Consider the following 13,246-nt stretch of genomic DNA (forward strand, 5'->3'; position numbering starts at 1 on the left):
TCAACAACTACGACCCTGCCAGAAGTGTATTGTACACGAACAAGTATCAGCAGCTTCACGTCCTTATTTCTTGGGGTGTAAATCAAGGAGTTCAGCAAGGGAGTAAGAAAGGTGTAAAGAACAGATGCTGTTCTGTCAGTAGATGGTTTAAATCACCATTAAAAAGAAAAGAAAGAAAAGAACTTTTGGCTACAGTGCCCTTAATTGGAGCTGTAAAACCCACATGGATCCTGTGCCCTTTTCCTGCCTTTCCAGGATCATTTTTGTAGAGCTGGCCATCCTAAGGGCCGTTCCCTGTATTAGCACTCTAGACATTCTGCAAAACAAATCATGTTCCGGAGCATCACACCCATCACCGCACAACCCCAGAGCAGTTCTGGCCATAGCAAGAGGGACACCCTTCCTCAAGAGCTCATGGGGATGCTGACACCTCAGGGTCTCCTGCCTTCCATGGCATTTGTGGGGAGACACAGATCAAAGCAAGGTCTGATGCTCGCTGGAAGTAGAGCAACTCAGAATATCTTCCTTAGCTCCAAGGAATGGTGCTCAAGAGAGGAGCCACTGCAGGCTGTCCCAACCTCCCACTCCTCTGAGAATGGAGACGGGTCTCCTTGTGCCCTCACCCCCTTCCACCCCAGAGCAACACCTTTCTCCTTTGGCAGCCTGGGCAGTGTCCACAGAGGAAAGGGAAAGGACTACATGGAGGCCAGGCTTGAATGCAATGGAGCTTTAATGAGTCCAAAGATGGAAAGGAAGTCATTCCAAATGAAGGATAGGAGTGTAGGGGGCCCTGGAGGCAGTCAAGAGTCTGCTGTGCTTGACCATGTAGAAGTCTTCGCATGATGTCTGTCTGCCTGCCCCATAGAAGGAGAGGAGAAAGATGATCCCCACCAGGCACGTCTTGGTGGGACCTTGCTGCCAAGGGGAATTGAACGAAGCAAGGAAAATGAAAGAAGGACAAAGCCGTTCAGCTACACTGCAAACACATCCCAAATCCTGATCCTTTGCCCAGCATGATGTTCTGAGTTCCTCAGGGAATCTCCCTGGGTCTTTCCCAGCATCTTTATCAGAGGAGGGACCTTCTGCCGCAGTAGCGGCTGGAAATGCCAGAGAGGTCACAGCACCCAGAGGTGATGGGCACTCCATCACAGCTGAGGATGCTGCCAACAGCAGCGGAGGTGGAGGATCCCACAACGGTGTTCTGTGGGAAGGAGCTGAGGATGGGGCCAGGCAGGGTCACCACCACGGGGGAGGGCTGGATGACAACAGAAGAGTTCTGGCACTGCCTGACACAGGGCTCATTGCAGCTGTTGGCCAGTGGGGTGGGGCCACAGGGCCGGCAGGGCAGGCACTGGTTGTAGCAGGACATTCTATAAGGGTTTGGAGGTGCACCTGGGAGAGAGAATACAGACAGTGAAGAGCACAAGGGTGAATGAGAAGCAGCCTTGTTTCCCTGTCACAAAGAATCTAAGGCCACTACCGAGTGGGGAGCTCAAAGCTCAGCCCAGAGCCCCATGGTCCTTATTGCCCTACAAAGAGCAGCCTGGACCATGGAGGATCTTCCCTAGTGCATAAACCAAAAGATACCTCTGCCACGTCCCAGCCTCTCACTAAGCAGACGCTCGCCCCTCTGACAAGAACATCCAAGCCCCAGCACAGGCCACAGACAATATCAGCTGATATGTCCATCAAGGAGAGACCTCACTTAGGAAAAGAAGGAGAAGGAGCTGCAGACTCACCTGGTTCCCAAGGAGAAGGAGGCCAGAGAAGTGGAGGAGAGAGCAGGGACTTGGGCTGGCTTTTATACCTGCCCTTCATTGCCACAGCACCAGAGGCATCCTTTGCAGAGGTAACAATTTTTGCACAAGCTCATCTTGAATGCAAACCATCACAGCTAATGATATGGGCTGTGCTTTGGTTTCCAACACTGCTGCCTTTTCATTTCCAGAGTTGTTTCACGCACATTCCCCATTCCCCAGTGAAGGCTTCCGGTGATCAGTGGGATGAAAGGCCCCAGGATTTCCAGGGCAGGAATGCAGCAGTGTGGACAGAAGAGTCAGCTCAAGTGCTGTATGGTTCCAGGGCAGGAAAGACGCCTCAACATAGGTCACTCTGTTGGGGCTGTTTGAAGTGTCGTTCTGAGAAAGAAGCTCCAGCCGTCCTCACCTAGACACCCATGGGCTCCTGTGCATGAGGAAGTGCCACATCCTTCTCTTGCCCTCCCTCCTCAGCTCACCCCAACGGTCACTTGATGTTGCCTTCCCAGCTGTGTGCGTTGTGCTGCTAGGTTATGACAACATCCTGCCTCACACTGCCCTCAGGAAACTGGCCAGTTTTGACTGTCTCCTTGCAGTCTGTGAGTACATCAAAGACACCATGGGCATGCCAGGGGCCTTGTACTATCCCAGAATGCCCTAGCCTTGCTGTGGTTGTCCCCAGATGTCCTCAGCAGAGCCCACAGTGCATTTTTATGTGTTTCCATCTTGTGTGCTTTTGAGTGCAGCCAGCTTTTTGTGAATGGATACGGGAGCACAAATTTGTTTATGATTCCACACCAGTGTGCATAAGCCTGTGTGAGTGTGTGTATATGTCCTTGTTGTCCCTCCTCAGGAGGGAATGTGCAGGTCATAGTGAGGACAATCTCCCCTGCTCTCTCCATGAGCACCACAGAGCAGCAGGTTCCCAGGATTAGGAGCCCGAGCGCAGCTGAGTGGTGATGGCACCAGCCTGCTGGAGATGCGTCCAGGGAAGAGGCACTGAAATGCAGCCCCTGCCTTCTGAGATCTCCTTCTTCTGCCTCTCCACAGCTGACACTCTGCTGCTGCCCATTTCATGCCACAACAAGGATGGTTCCACTCCACTTCGGATCCTTAGTTCAATTGAGTGTGACAATATCAGGAGTACCTCAGCATGGCCGGCAGTCCCCGCTCCCTGCCTCTCCAGGCCAGGACACAGCTGCTCTCCCCAGTGCTAGAGAGTTCAAAGGATGGGGATTGCTTTCTGGGCAAGGTGAAGGCTGAGAAATCCTGCCCACCATGTGCTGGCCATCCCTGAGTGGATCTGCTTCCAATACCGTGTCAGGGATATCTGGGTTAGGACACAGGGCCCCTCTCATGCCCAAGCTAAGGCCCAACGGAGTTGTTCAGCTCATTGGCCTGGTGCTGTGTCAGGCAAGGCCTGAGAGTGTGTCCCAAACAGGTACTGAATGAAAAGAACATGAAGCCAAGGGCCAAGTGCATTGCTTTCTCAGGAGGTAACAGGCACTGTGGAGAGGGCAAGGGCAGGGGATATGGGTACCTGGAGTTCAGAAGGAACTTTGATACCCTCTCCCATTCTTCTTTATGACCAAATTGGAGATGAATGGGTTCATTAAGAGGATGATAAAATGGGTGGAAAATTGGCTGGACTACCAGGCTCAAAGAGTTGTGCCTATGGAGAAATGGGCTGACTGGAGCCTCATGAAGGCCAAAAAGTGCAAGGGCAATGTTTTGTATCTGATGGAGGAACCAGCCCATGCACTCACGTGAGCTGGGAGCTGGCTGCCTAGGAAGCAGATCCACAGAAAAGGATGTGGGGTATAAGGACAGCAAGCTGAACGTAAGACCACAGTGTGCCCTTGCAGCAAAGGTCAAGTGCATCCTGAGCTGGATTAGTCAAAGCGTAGCCCACAGGTCCAGGAAGGTGACCCTGCCCCTCTGGCCCATGTGAGACCACATCTGGAGCACTGCCTCCAGGCTGAGGTGCCCTCTTCCAAGAAGGATATTGACCTACTGAAGCAAGTCCAACAAAGGCCACCAAAGTAGATAGGGGGCGGGCAAACATGACGTGCGAGGAGAGCCTGAGAGAACTGGGCCTGACCACCTCGGAAAAGGAAAGGCTCAGGGGAGACCTTCTTGCTTTCTACAACTACTTGATCAGAGAGAAAAGAGACAAAGGACGAAGACACTGGAAGTGCTAAGTGACTGAGTAGCGTCAATGGACATCACCTAGCACAGGGAGAAATCTGTAGGATTTCATATGGGAAGCTGGACCATCTGCTGTGCCAAGGCCCCACTGCTGCGCCAGGCTGCAGCTGGCGCTGTGCAGGCTTCTTCTTGCTGGAGGACAGGGAGAGTCCATTTCCCAGTTGGGCAAAGTGGTATTCGTGCGGAGTCCCTGAGCAGCGCCGGCACAGAGCTGAGCTGTGGGGCGGAGCTGGCGGTGGCGGAGAGGAGAGGAGGCGGTTGAGAGGAGGCGGAGTGGCTGGAGCAGAGAGCCGGGGCTGGCGGGGGGCAGCGAGGGGCGGATGGCGGAGCAGCAGGATGCGGCAGTGCCAGGGCACAGGGCTGGCAGGGCTGGCTGCGCTGCTGCTGGGTGCGTGGGGCTGGCGGTAGTGGATGGGTCCAGGGCTGTGCCCGGCGTGTTCCCCGGGGAGCCCAGCGCCAACTCTTCCCTCTCCTTCTTCAGCCTCTCCTTCCCCCTCCTGCGTCTGACATCTTTTGTGCCCCTTTAAAAACCCTCCGAGTCTTCCTATTCTTCTCCTCCCTCTTTCGTCACCACCTCTATTGGTACAAGCCTCCTTGCATGCACGCCTGATTTTTCATGCACCCTCTCCCTCCCCTGTGCATTCAGCAGTACTTATTGCCCTCAATATAGCCCTCTCTCCTTCACTCTAAGAACCCCTCTACCTCTCTACTCTTCCTCTCTTCCCTCGCTGATCTTCTGACCCATCTCTCCATGCAACTACCATCCCTAACCCCTCTTCCTGCTCCCTGAGGTCCCTTTCTCTTCTTACCCTCTGCTTCTCTCATATATGTAGGCACAAGTTTGATTTCTGCATCGTGCCATACATCCACTCATCCCCCTGTGCATTCACCTTTTATACTTCTGAATTCATCCCTCCATCCTTCACTGTAACACACTCACCTTTCCTGTCCTTCTGCCTCTCATCATTCATCCATCCATCCATGCACCTGACTTTCCTTCTGTCTCTCCATGCATCATTTGCAATTTCCCTCCCAGACTGCTCCCCTTGTTCCACACATGCCAGGATCACTCTCCATCCCTGTTGATGAGCTCCCTGTCCCCAGTTGTGCCAGTCTGTCTCTGTCTCACTTCCACCCTTTGTAACGATTTCTTGGGGAAAAGAGCCATCAGAGCTGGGCGACCATTCTTGATTTTTGGCCTTTCCTTCTCTTTCTCGGCAGTGGCTGTGGGCAGAGCCCAGGTGCTGCAGGAGCTGTCGGCAGAGACCACCGAGGGCACTGAAATCAACATCACTTGCTCGCACCCCAATATACAGACCATGGAGTTCATCTACTGGTACTGTCAGCTCCCGGGACGAGGCCCTGCATTGCTCCTGAGCACTCACAAAGACTCCAAAGAGCTGCGGGACCCGCCGGGGCGGCTGTGGGTGTCGGCAGACCGCCGCTCCAGCGCCCTGTGGCTCGCCCGGCCCCGGCGCAGGGACGCAGCCGTGTATTACTGTGCCGTGGGTCTCCCACGGGGAGAGGAGCTGGGGCTGCGGCCGGGCAGGAACCGTCGCGGGCGGGGCCAGGCGTGTGTGTCGGGGCCGGGGGGACAGCCCCGCGCGGGCTCGCCAGGAGGCGCTGCCGCTCCGCCCGCCGGGGCCGCCTCGCCCCAAACGGCCCCAACCGGCCCCTCGCCCCGGTCCGCTTCCCTCGCCCGACCGGCCCCGGCCCCGGCAGTGGCAATCCCGTACACCCAGTGGGACGCACAGAGAAATCCCCCGCCACACTGCCGCCACCGCCGGGGCAGGAATGGTACCCGGAGCGCTGGCCGTGTCCGGCGGGGTCCGGCAAGGAGCGATGGCAGCCGCCGGCCCCGCTGGCGCCCGGCCAGGAGCAGCGCCTTTCTGCTCTGCAAAGGGCTGCGGGTGGCAGAGATCCACCTGCCCACGGGCAGCCGCCCAGCCCTTGCTCCTGCCGCATGGACCGCCCACTGCTGACATGGAACAAACGGGGCCTCTTCTCGGCCTCTTGACGTTCCCCACGAGGATGCCGAGGGAACCCTGAGCAGCTGCTTTTGTCTGCTCTGCAACCACGGGGACTCCAGGGCGCAGTTGCCAATGCCAAACCTGCCTTAGAAAAGGACAGCCAGAAAGGGTTTGTTATAGATTGTGGCCCAATAATTGACAGGAACCAGTCCAATTAATCAAATTAGTTTATTAAGCAAGCGGCAGCAAGCAAAACAGCGCTGGGTGGCCGGGGAGTCTTTGCTCCGCCAACGGCGCACACCCACTTCCCGAAAGTAGCTGATTATATACTCTTCTGGTTCCCGTATATGTGTCAATCCTGGTATATTCTGTGTCTGAGCGACGTGTTGCTAGGGGGTTGTTGCGTGAAACGGGGCCAAGCGGTTTTGGCAGAAGATAAACCCCCTTGCGTTCTAACACTCCTCACCGAGGTGGGAGGCTAGGTGCGGCTAGGTTTAAATTCTGAGTGATGCCCAATTCAGCACTATCAGTCCAATCGCGTTTAATATGTATTAAACTACTACGATTTGGATACACTAATAGTGGACTGCACCTTCAGTCTAGTCGTGCTCCTGAACTAGCACGGCCTCTCTCAAGTTTTGGTCGCGTTCAGTGAGAAAGCGAAACGGCTAGCTACTTAAACAGTGCAGTTTATTTAAACAACAGATATACAGGTTCTTTAGGATTGCCGGTGATAAATACACTGTCTGCAAAGCACGTGCAAATAAAGATATTGCTAAGTATACAAACGCGCGACAAAATTATAAACGATACAGCCTGGCTATAAATGTAGGGTAGAGATTCTCTAGAGAAATTTCTAAGTCCCCGAGAAAGCGCTCGGTGTAATTGAAGTCTTACCCAAAGGCGTCCCTATGGGGGGGAAGAAAGGCTCAGCCCGTCGACTGATCCCGGAAATCAGCGGTGGAATTCTTCGCGATGGTGTCTTCCCTGACATTCCCTCTCTCTTGGGCTATTTTTATATTATTTTTTTATCTTCAAAGTGGAGTTTGAGTGACTTTAGTCATACGTACTTTTATTATGATTAATGTATTCAAGGAGGAGTGTTCACACCTCAGGGGCGGATAGCCTCCGGGATGGAGGTGTGTTTTGGTACATTGTGGTGAGCAAAGTTCGCACAACAGGACAGCATTTCATCAACATTCGACGAAATGTTGGCTCGGGTAGCGTGTAGGCCGCTTATCAGTTCCGTAGTACCATCTCGTCCCCATATCTGCTATTCGTCACAAGGGAATGCCACGGAACAAGCGTGTTCCGTTCCATCCCTCGTGTAGTTTCGCAGACAACCTTGTACAGGGAATCACAAGTGTTGCATTCTTCGTGTGCTAGCTGCGGCTGTATTCTACCTCAGAAGCCTCTTGATTTTATGACTTTCCTTAATGTGTGAACAATGCTGTATTTTTGTATTCTTGGCCAATTTAGTAATTATTCCACAGGGGTCGGTCTTGTCCCGCCTCCTGGTGGTCGTGAGGCTGAAGGCTCCTCATCTTGATCAGTGTCCTTGGGGAGACTCTTTTCAGCTTATCGCACAACTTAGCTCTTCCCTTTGAAGTGTTAAAGCACACCAGATGCCTGTGATTTAGGCCTTGAGGTGTCAAAGCGCACCAGATAGCACACTGGATGCCTGCGATTTAAGTATGTGAAGAGTCGAAACATTGTAATTTTTCACCAGCCTTTAAGAAAGCCTGATTTGATTAACAAACATGATTTTATTTATTACAGGTTTCACATTCTTTTACTCTTTAAAAGCTCAGATATATAGAATGGAAAACTGAGTCTGCCAGCTACCGAATTTCACACTCCTGCCCAAATGTTCCTGCTAGTGTTACAAAGTCAACCCATGGGGTCAGGAGTTGAAGCTCCCCAGCAGCAGGAGAAGGGCATGTTGAGGTCAGAGGCACCTTCAAGCACTCCCCACAGGGGCTCAGTGGTGAGACCACGAGCTTCTTTGACAGGATTCAGCACATTTGCAGTTGGTGCCCAGGAGGAAGGGTAAACACTTGTCCTGGACACACTGAGCACAGCCTCAAGGCATGCCAGGTTCCTCCTGGAGGAGTGAGTCAGAACGGGATTTACTGAGTTGCCCTAAGGGGCTGGAGGGCTGAGGGGAGTGAGAGCTGGCAGGAGTCCTCTAACCTCCAGCCAGTCCCCGGGGAACCCTGTGTGGCTCGAGCAGCTGACAGAGGTGGTCAAACCTATGGGCAGAGGCTTCTGAGTCACAGAGGGAAGGATCAGCCCTGCTCTCTGTCCCAACTGGACTTGATAACTGTGTTCCCAGGGATCTCCTGGCAGGTGACAAACAAGGCAGAGCAACAGGCATGGCCAGGCCAGCACATGCATCTGATACATGGTCACATGGGATTGGCCCCTCTTATTGCTGTCTCTGTCTTCCCGTGTTTGCTCCTGGCCAAATTGCCTTGATTCTTCCCTTTCCCTGTCTCTGCTGCTTCTCCGAAATATCCCATGTCTTCCACAAACTAGAAAAAAACTTTTCCACTTCACAGAATCATAGAATGTGTTGGGTTGGAAGGGATCTTTGAAGGTCATCTAGTCCAACCCCCCTGCAGGAAGCGGGGACATCTTCAACTAGATCAGGTTGCTCAGAGCCTCATCAAGCCTGGCCTTGAATGTCTCCAGGGATGGGGCCTCCACCACTGCTCTGGGCAACCAGTTCCAGTGTCTCACCACCCTCATTGTAAAGAACTTCTTCCTCATGTCAAATCTAAACCTACCCTGCTCTAGCTTAAAACCATTGCCCTTTGTCCTATTGCTACATGCCCTTGCAAAGAGTCTCTCCCCAGCTTTCTTGTAGGCCCCCTTCAGGTACTGGAAGGCCGCTATAAGGTCTTCCTGGAGCCTTCTCTTCTCCAGGCTGAAAAACCCCAAATCTCTCAACCGGTCTTCATAGGAGACGTGCTCCAGCCATCGGATCATCTTTGTGTCCCTCCTCTGGATCTGCTCCCACAGGTCCATGTCCTTCTTGTGCTGAGGGTTCCAGAGCTGGAAGTGGAATCCCATAAGGTGTTTGATCCCCCTGAAGGTGGAAACATCCCTGAGTTTATAAGATGATCCTCTCTTCTCACCCTTCTGGAGGGTGTTGTCTTCAGGCAAAGGGGCAGACCGTTATACCTGAAGGGATGGGCAGTAGATGTCTGTGAAGCAGAGGGCTGTGCTGGATGTCCTCCAGCCAGAGAGAGGTGTTTTGTCTGACTGTGGGTGGGATGGTTACAGCAGGTGCTGTTCCCAGAGACATTTCCCTTGAAGGGCTTCATCCATGGCCTAGGGAGAAGGGAGAGAATACTCCTGTAGCAAAAGAGACACAGATACTGTTCCTGGGTGTGTCTTGTCTGTTCCTGGTTCTACCTCTTTTCAGACACTACGGAGGAACAGAGACCACATGAGTGGCTACAAATGGGTCTTTCTTCAGGTGGTTGCAGGCCCCTGTCTCCGGCTGGGCACTGCATGGCAGGAGCAGGTCACCATGGACCCTGCTCCCATGCTGGGGCTGGTTGGGCTGGTTGTGACCTCCAGGAGGAGCAAAAAGCAGGAAAACAGCCTGCAGCCTCCTAGACTAGAACTGGCCTTCTTCAATGTTCAAAAGAGAAGCTTAAGAGAGACCTGTTCCTAAGACATGACTGGAGCATGAAAAGCCAGATGGAGCCAGACACTTCTTGAGCACAGTGACAGAGCGAAAGGCAATGGACATGATCTGGAACAGGGGAAATTCCTACTGAAAATTTGGAATTGTGGAGTTTTTTGATGATGAAGGCGCAGCATGGCTGTAGATAGATCCCACTAGGAATGGGTGTCTGCCTCCAGAGTCTTGACTAAAATACCATGAGCTGGAGATAGTACCAGAAGGTAAAAGGGGATAGAATGTGTGATGTTATGCCCCTTCAAATGCTGGGAACCCTGAGTTATGGAGCCTGAGGTGGAGATCGAGTTGGGACTTAGCGCATAGTGCAAATCCTGCCCATGCTGAGATTCATCTTAGGCATTGTCATCTCTGGAGTTTTCATGGCATTTCCTTAGAAATAAACCGCTCCCAATTTCTACTGTTCAGCAAAAGGGCATTTATATGAAAGCACAGTGCTTCACTCCTAGATCAAGACAAGGACGTGTTTGTGGCAGCGTTGCCAAGTTTGCCAAGTGATATATACAGCTCAGCACAGCACAGGTCTGGGCCTACTCAGGTCAGGTTAACTTAACGACAATGAGCGGTTGGTTCTCTCTGCCATGAGTGGTGCATGGGATCACTCTGGAGTTCCTGTGGCAAGGGGGTGGGAGTAGGGGTCCCCACCTGCAGTACCCCCACCCCTTCACATGCCCTTTCAGCTGTGGGTGCGGGGCTGCCCTATCCCCATCCCTCACAGTGCAGCACTCCAATGGGTGTCCCATGTGCTCCCTGGGAGCGCAGGTGACCCACTCATGCCTAGTTCTGTTCCCTCCTGGTCCCTTACACTTTACCCTAGTGTAGGAGTCTGTTGTCCTTGATATCTCTGGGTTTGTTGCATCTACACAGCAGTTCTGGAGCCAGGTTCCTTGCTCATACTGTGGGTTGTCCTACCAGAACTGGACACAGCCAGAAGCCCCGGGCTGCTGGATGGTTCCTGTCCTAACTGGGGAGGACTCCACTGTGAGCTCGCTGGAACAGAGCGAGTCCCTTTCCACCACTGGGACCCCCAGATTCCCCAGGAACTCTTCATGGGGAAATGCTGAGAATGCCACTGGCTGAGGGAGCCACAGGTGTTGCTGTTGGAGGAAGGAGAAACCCAGAACCTTTGCTCCCCCAACAGCGTTGTTTCCAGCAGCTCTGTTATCTCGGGTCTGGGAGGGGGTTTTCTGACTCTCTCTCACTCCACAAACAGGTGGGTTGGTCTCAACATGCAAGTCAGATCTCTCATCCTCACGGCCTTCCTGGGGCAACTGCTGGGTAAGTCCTGGCTTTCTATAAATGCATCCTTCTTCTCCCAAGGCTTGCCAGGTTGATCAGGATCATGCAGAGAACTACTCCTTAACTAGAAAAAAATGCTGGGAAATATTGACTCACATTTTTGGATTTCAACCTGTTCTCTCAAGATCCTCTTTCTTTTGGATATGAAAAGAAAGAAGAGAGATACCTGCTTTTCTCTCACCTTCATGCCTTTCTCTCTGACTTTCGCTCCTGATCCGCATGCTGTCACCACAGGAGATCTCAGCTCTCATTTTTGCATGAGAGCACTCTCACATTTTCCCTTTCCAATGCAAATTGGCAGAACTTGTCAACACTGCCTGGAGGACATTTATGCTCTCATCCCACTGGCATTACCAGGGCGTCCCATTATGCCTCCTGGCTGGCACATGCCTGACGAGCCTTCCAGTTTTCTCCTGTCTGTTTACACAGCCAGGGATCTCTCTTTCTACCATTCATCTCAGCATTGCCGCTCATCAGGGAGCTAGGAACTCTTGGAGATGACAGGCATAGTGAAACAGGATGAATCTTTTTGCCATAGCTCCATAGATGCCTCAACATGCTGGAGTTGTGCTGGTCCCAGCACACAAAGGTTAGGCTGTTCCCTGGTTCTCTGGGCACTAGGAGCAGGGAGGAGGAACAGGACTTGGGAGGAGGAGCAGGGACACTGCACAGCTCTTCTCAAGCTCCACACTGGGCTCAGAGCTCCGAGCTGCTGCCCAAAACTCCTCTCCACCTGGATGTCCCCAGAACTCAGGATTTTCCTACAGGACAAGGGAGAGGCAGCCTTCTCTGCCTGGGTCTTGCTTCCACTCCTGGTTTGTTTCCCAGAGCCCTTCCCTGCTGAGCTGCTGACCTTCGCTTTCTTCCAGGCACCATGGGCCAGGTCACTGTCACCCAGCAAGAAGGACAAGTCACAGTGAAGCAGGGAGACAACTTTCAAATAACATGAACCTACCAGACTTCCAGCTATTATGGCTTGGTCTGGTACCAGCAGAGGAAAGGCCAAGGTCCCCAGCTGGTCTGTTATCAGGCAACTGCTGGCCGCAAGCCCAGTGGCCGTCTCACCACCGTGCTGAACACCATGGAGAAATACAGCCTCCTGCAGCTGGAGGAAGTCGGGCTCTTTGACAGTGCCTTGTACCTCTGTGCAGTGCGTGACACCCCGGTGCAGGGAGCTTCCTTGGCTGTGGAAGAGCCCAGGGGATGGAGGAGATGTGTCTGTGCAAGGCTGAGGGTGGGGGAAGGGGCTGTCAGGTGTGCCCTTGCAGCGCTGCTTCCCCTGTACACGCAGGGGAAGTGCCCTCGGGGGTCCGTTCCACACATCAATTTATGCAACCATGGCCTTAAATATTCCCATACCACACTACATGAAGGCACAGTCTTCTTATTGCCAATGCTTTGGAAGTTCTGCTGTCTGATTAAACAGCACACACTTGAACCATTGCATTTATATATTAGCCATTTGTTTATCTTCACCACTATTAATAACCGCAGGCACATCCATCCTCCACGACACCCACTGGGTTTGTCTTGTCTCAAGATGGAGACACCTTAAAGCTGGTTCCATTTTGTTATTTCCCTCTTGAACATGGCGGTTGATGTAAAGAGATGCTGTGCCTTTTCTTCTCCTAGGCAGATCCCAGCATGGGGCATCCATGGGTCTTCATTCCCCTGTTCTCGCTGGGGGCGTTAAACATTCTAGTGGGAGCTGGTCAGTTCCTCCTGCTCATCTGCTGTGATGAACTGGCACTTTTGGTAGCAAGTGTCCTGGATCTGCTCAGTCACAAATGAGTGCCTGAGCACTGCTCTCTTCCCCCAGAGGGATTTTCTTTCCCTTTTGTCCCTGTGCATAGAGGTGGCTCCTCAAGGGAAACATCTCCATGAACAGTAGCTGCTGCAGAAGCTCCCCACACAGGGACAGGCATTGTCCCTCACTCTGCTGGGTTAAGGGAGACACTCAGCACAGCCCTCTGCTTTACAGACAGTCCCTCTCCAAGCTTCACATAGTCACACGTGTGACCTCTAAATGCCTTTGCTAGCCAGGGTCCTGTCCCCTGGGCAAGCACATGGTCTACCCTAGTACAACAGCACAGTCCAGGGAAAGGCTGCATTGCTGTTGACAACAGGAACATTGGGTGCCCCTGACGTGTAACTGTCATCATCCCCTTGGGAGCTGCAGGCTCCAGTCCCCGAGAGGGAGATGCCAGGCTACAGTGACTTGGGCCCACAGCAGGAGCCTTTAAGGTTTTACATTTCAGGTGCAGTGACCAGGAGACTGTGGAATTTAAGATCCTCAGAGA

The 13,246-nt window shown here is 52.9% G+C and overlaps 1 protein-coding gene across 1 annotated transcript; it reads right to left on the minus strand.

Moving 5' to 3' along the window:
• Positions 1–1,066: 1,066 nt before the first annotated feature.
• Positions 1,067–1,369, minus strand: LOC134524712 (feather keratin Cos2-3-like). The gene has a single exon (XM_063354897.1). It carries the CDS (start codon positions 1,367–1,369, stop codon positions 1,067–1,069), a length of 303 nt encoding a protein of 100 aa, XP_063210967.1.
• Positions 1,370–13,246: the final 11,877 nt, after the last annotated feature.

This window comes from Chroicocephalus ridibundus, chromosome 17 (assembly GCF_963924245.1).
Source record: "Chroicocephalus ridibundus chromosome 17, bChrRid1.1, whole genome shotgun sequence".
Taxonomy (NCBI): Eukaryota; Metazoa; Chordata; class Aves; order Charadriiformes; family Laridae; genus Chroicocephalus; species Chroicocephalus ridibundus.

Excerpts from the sequence above, each read along its gene's own strand:
- LOC134524712 (XM_063354897.1), bottom strand. The coding sequence starts at position 1,369 with ATGTCCTGCTACAACCAGTGCCTGCCCTGCCGGCCCTGTGGCCCCACC.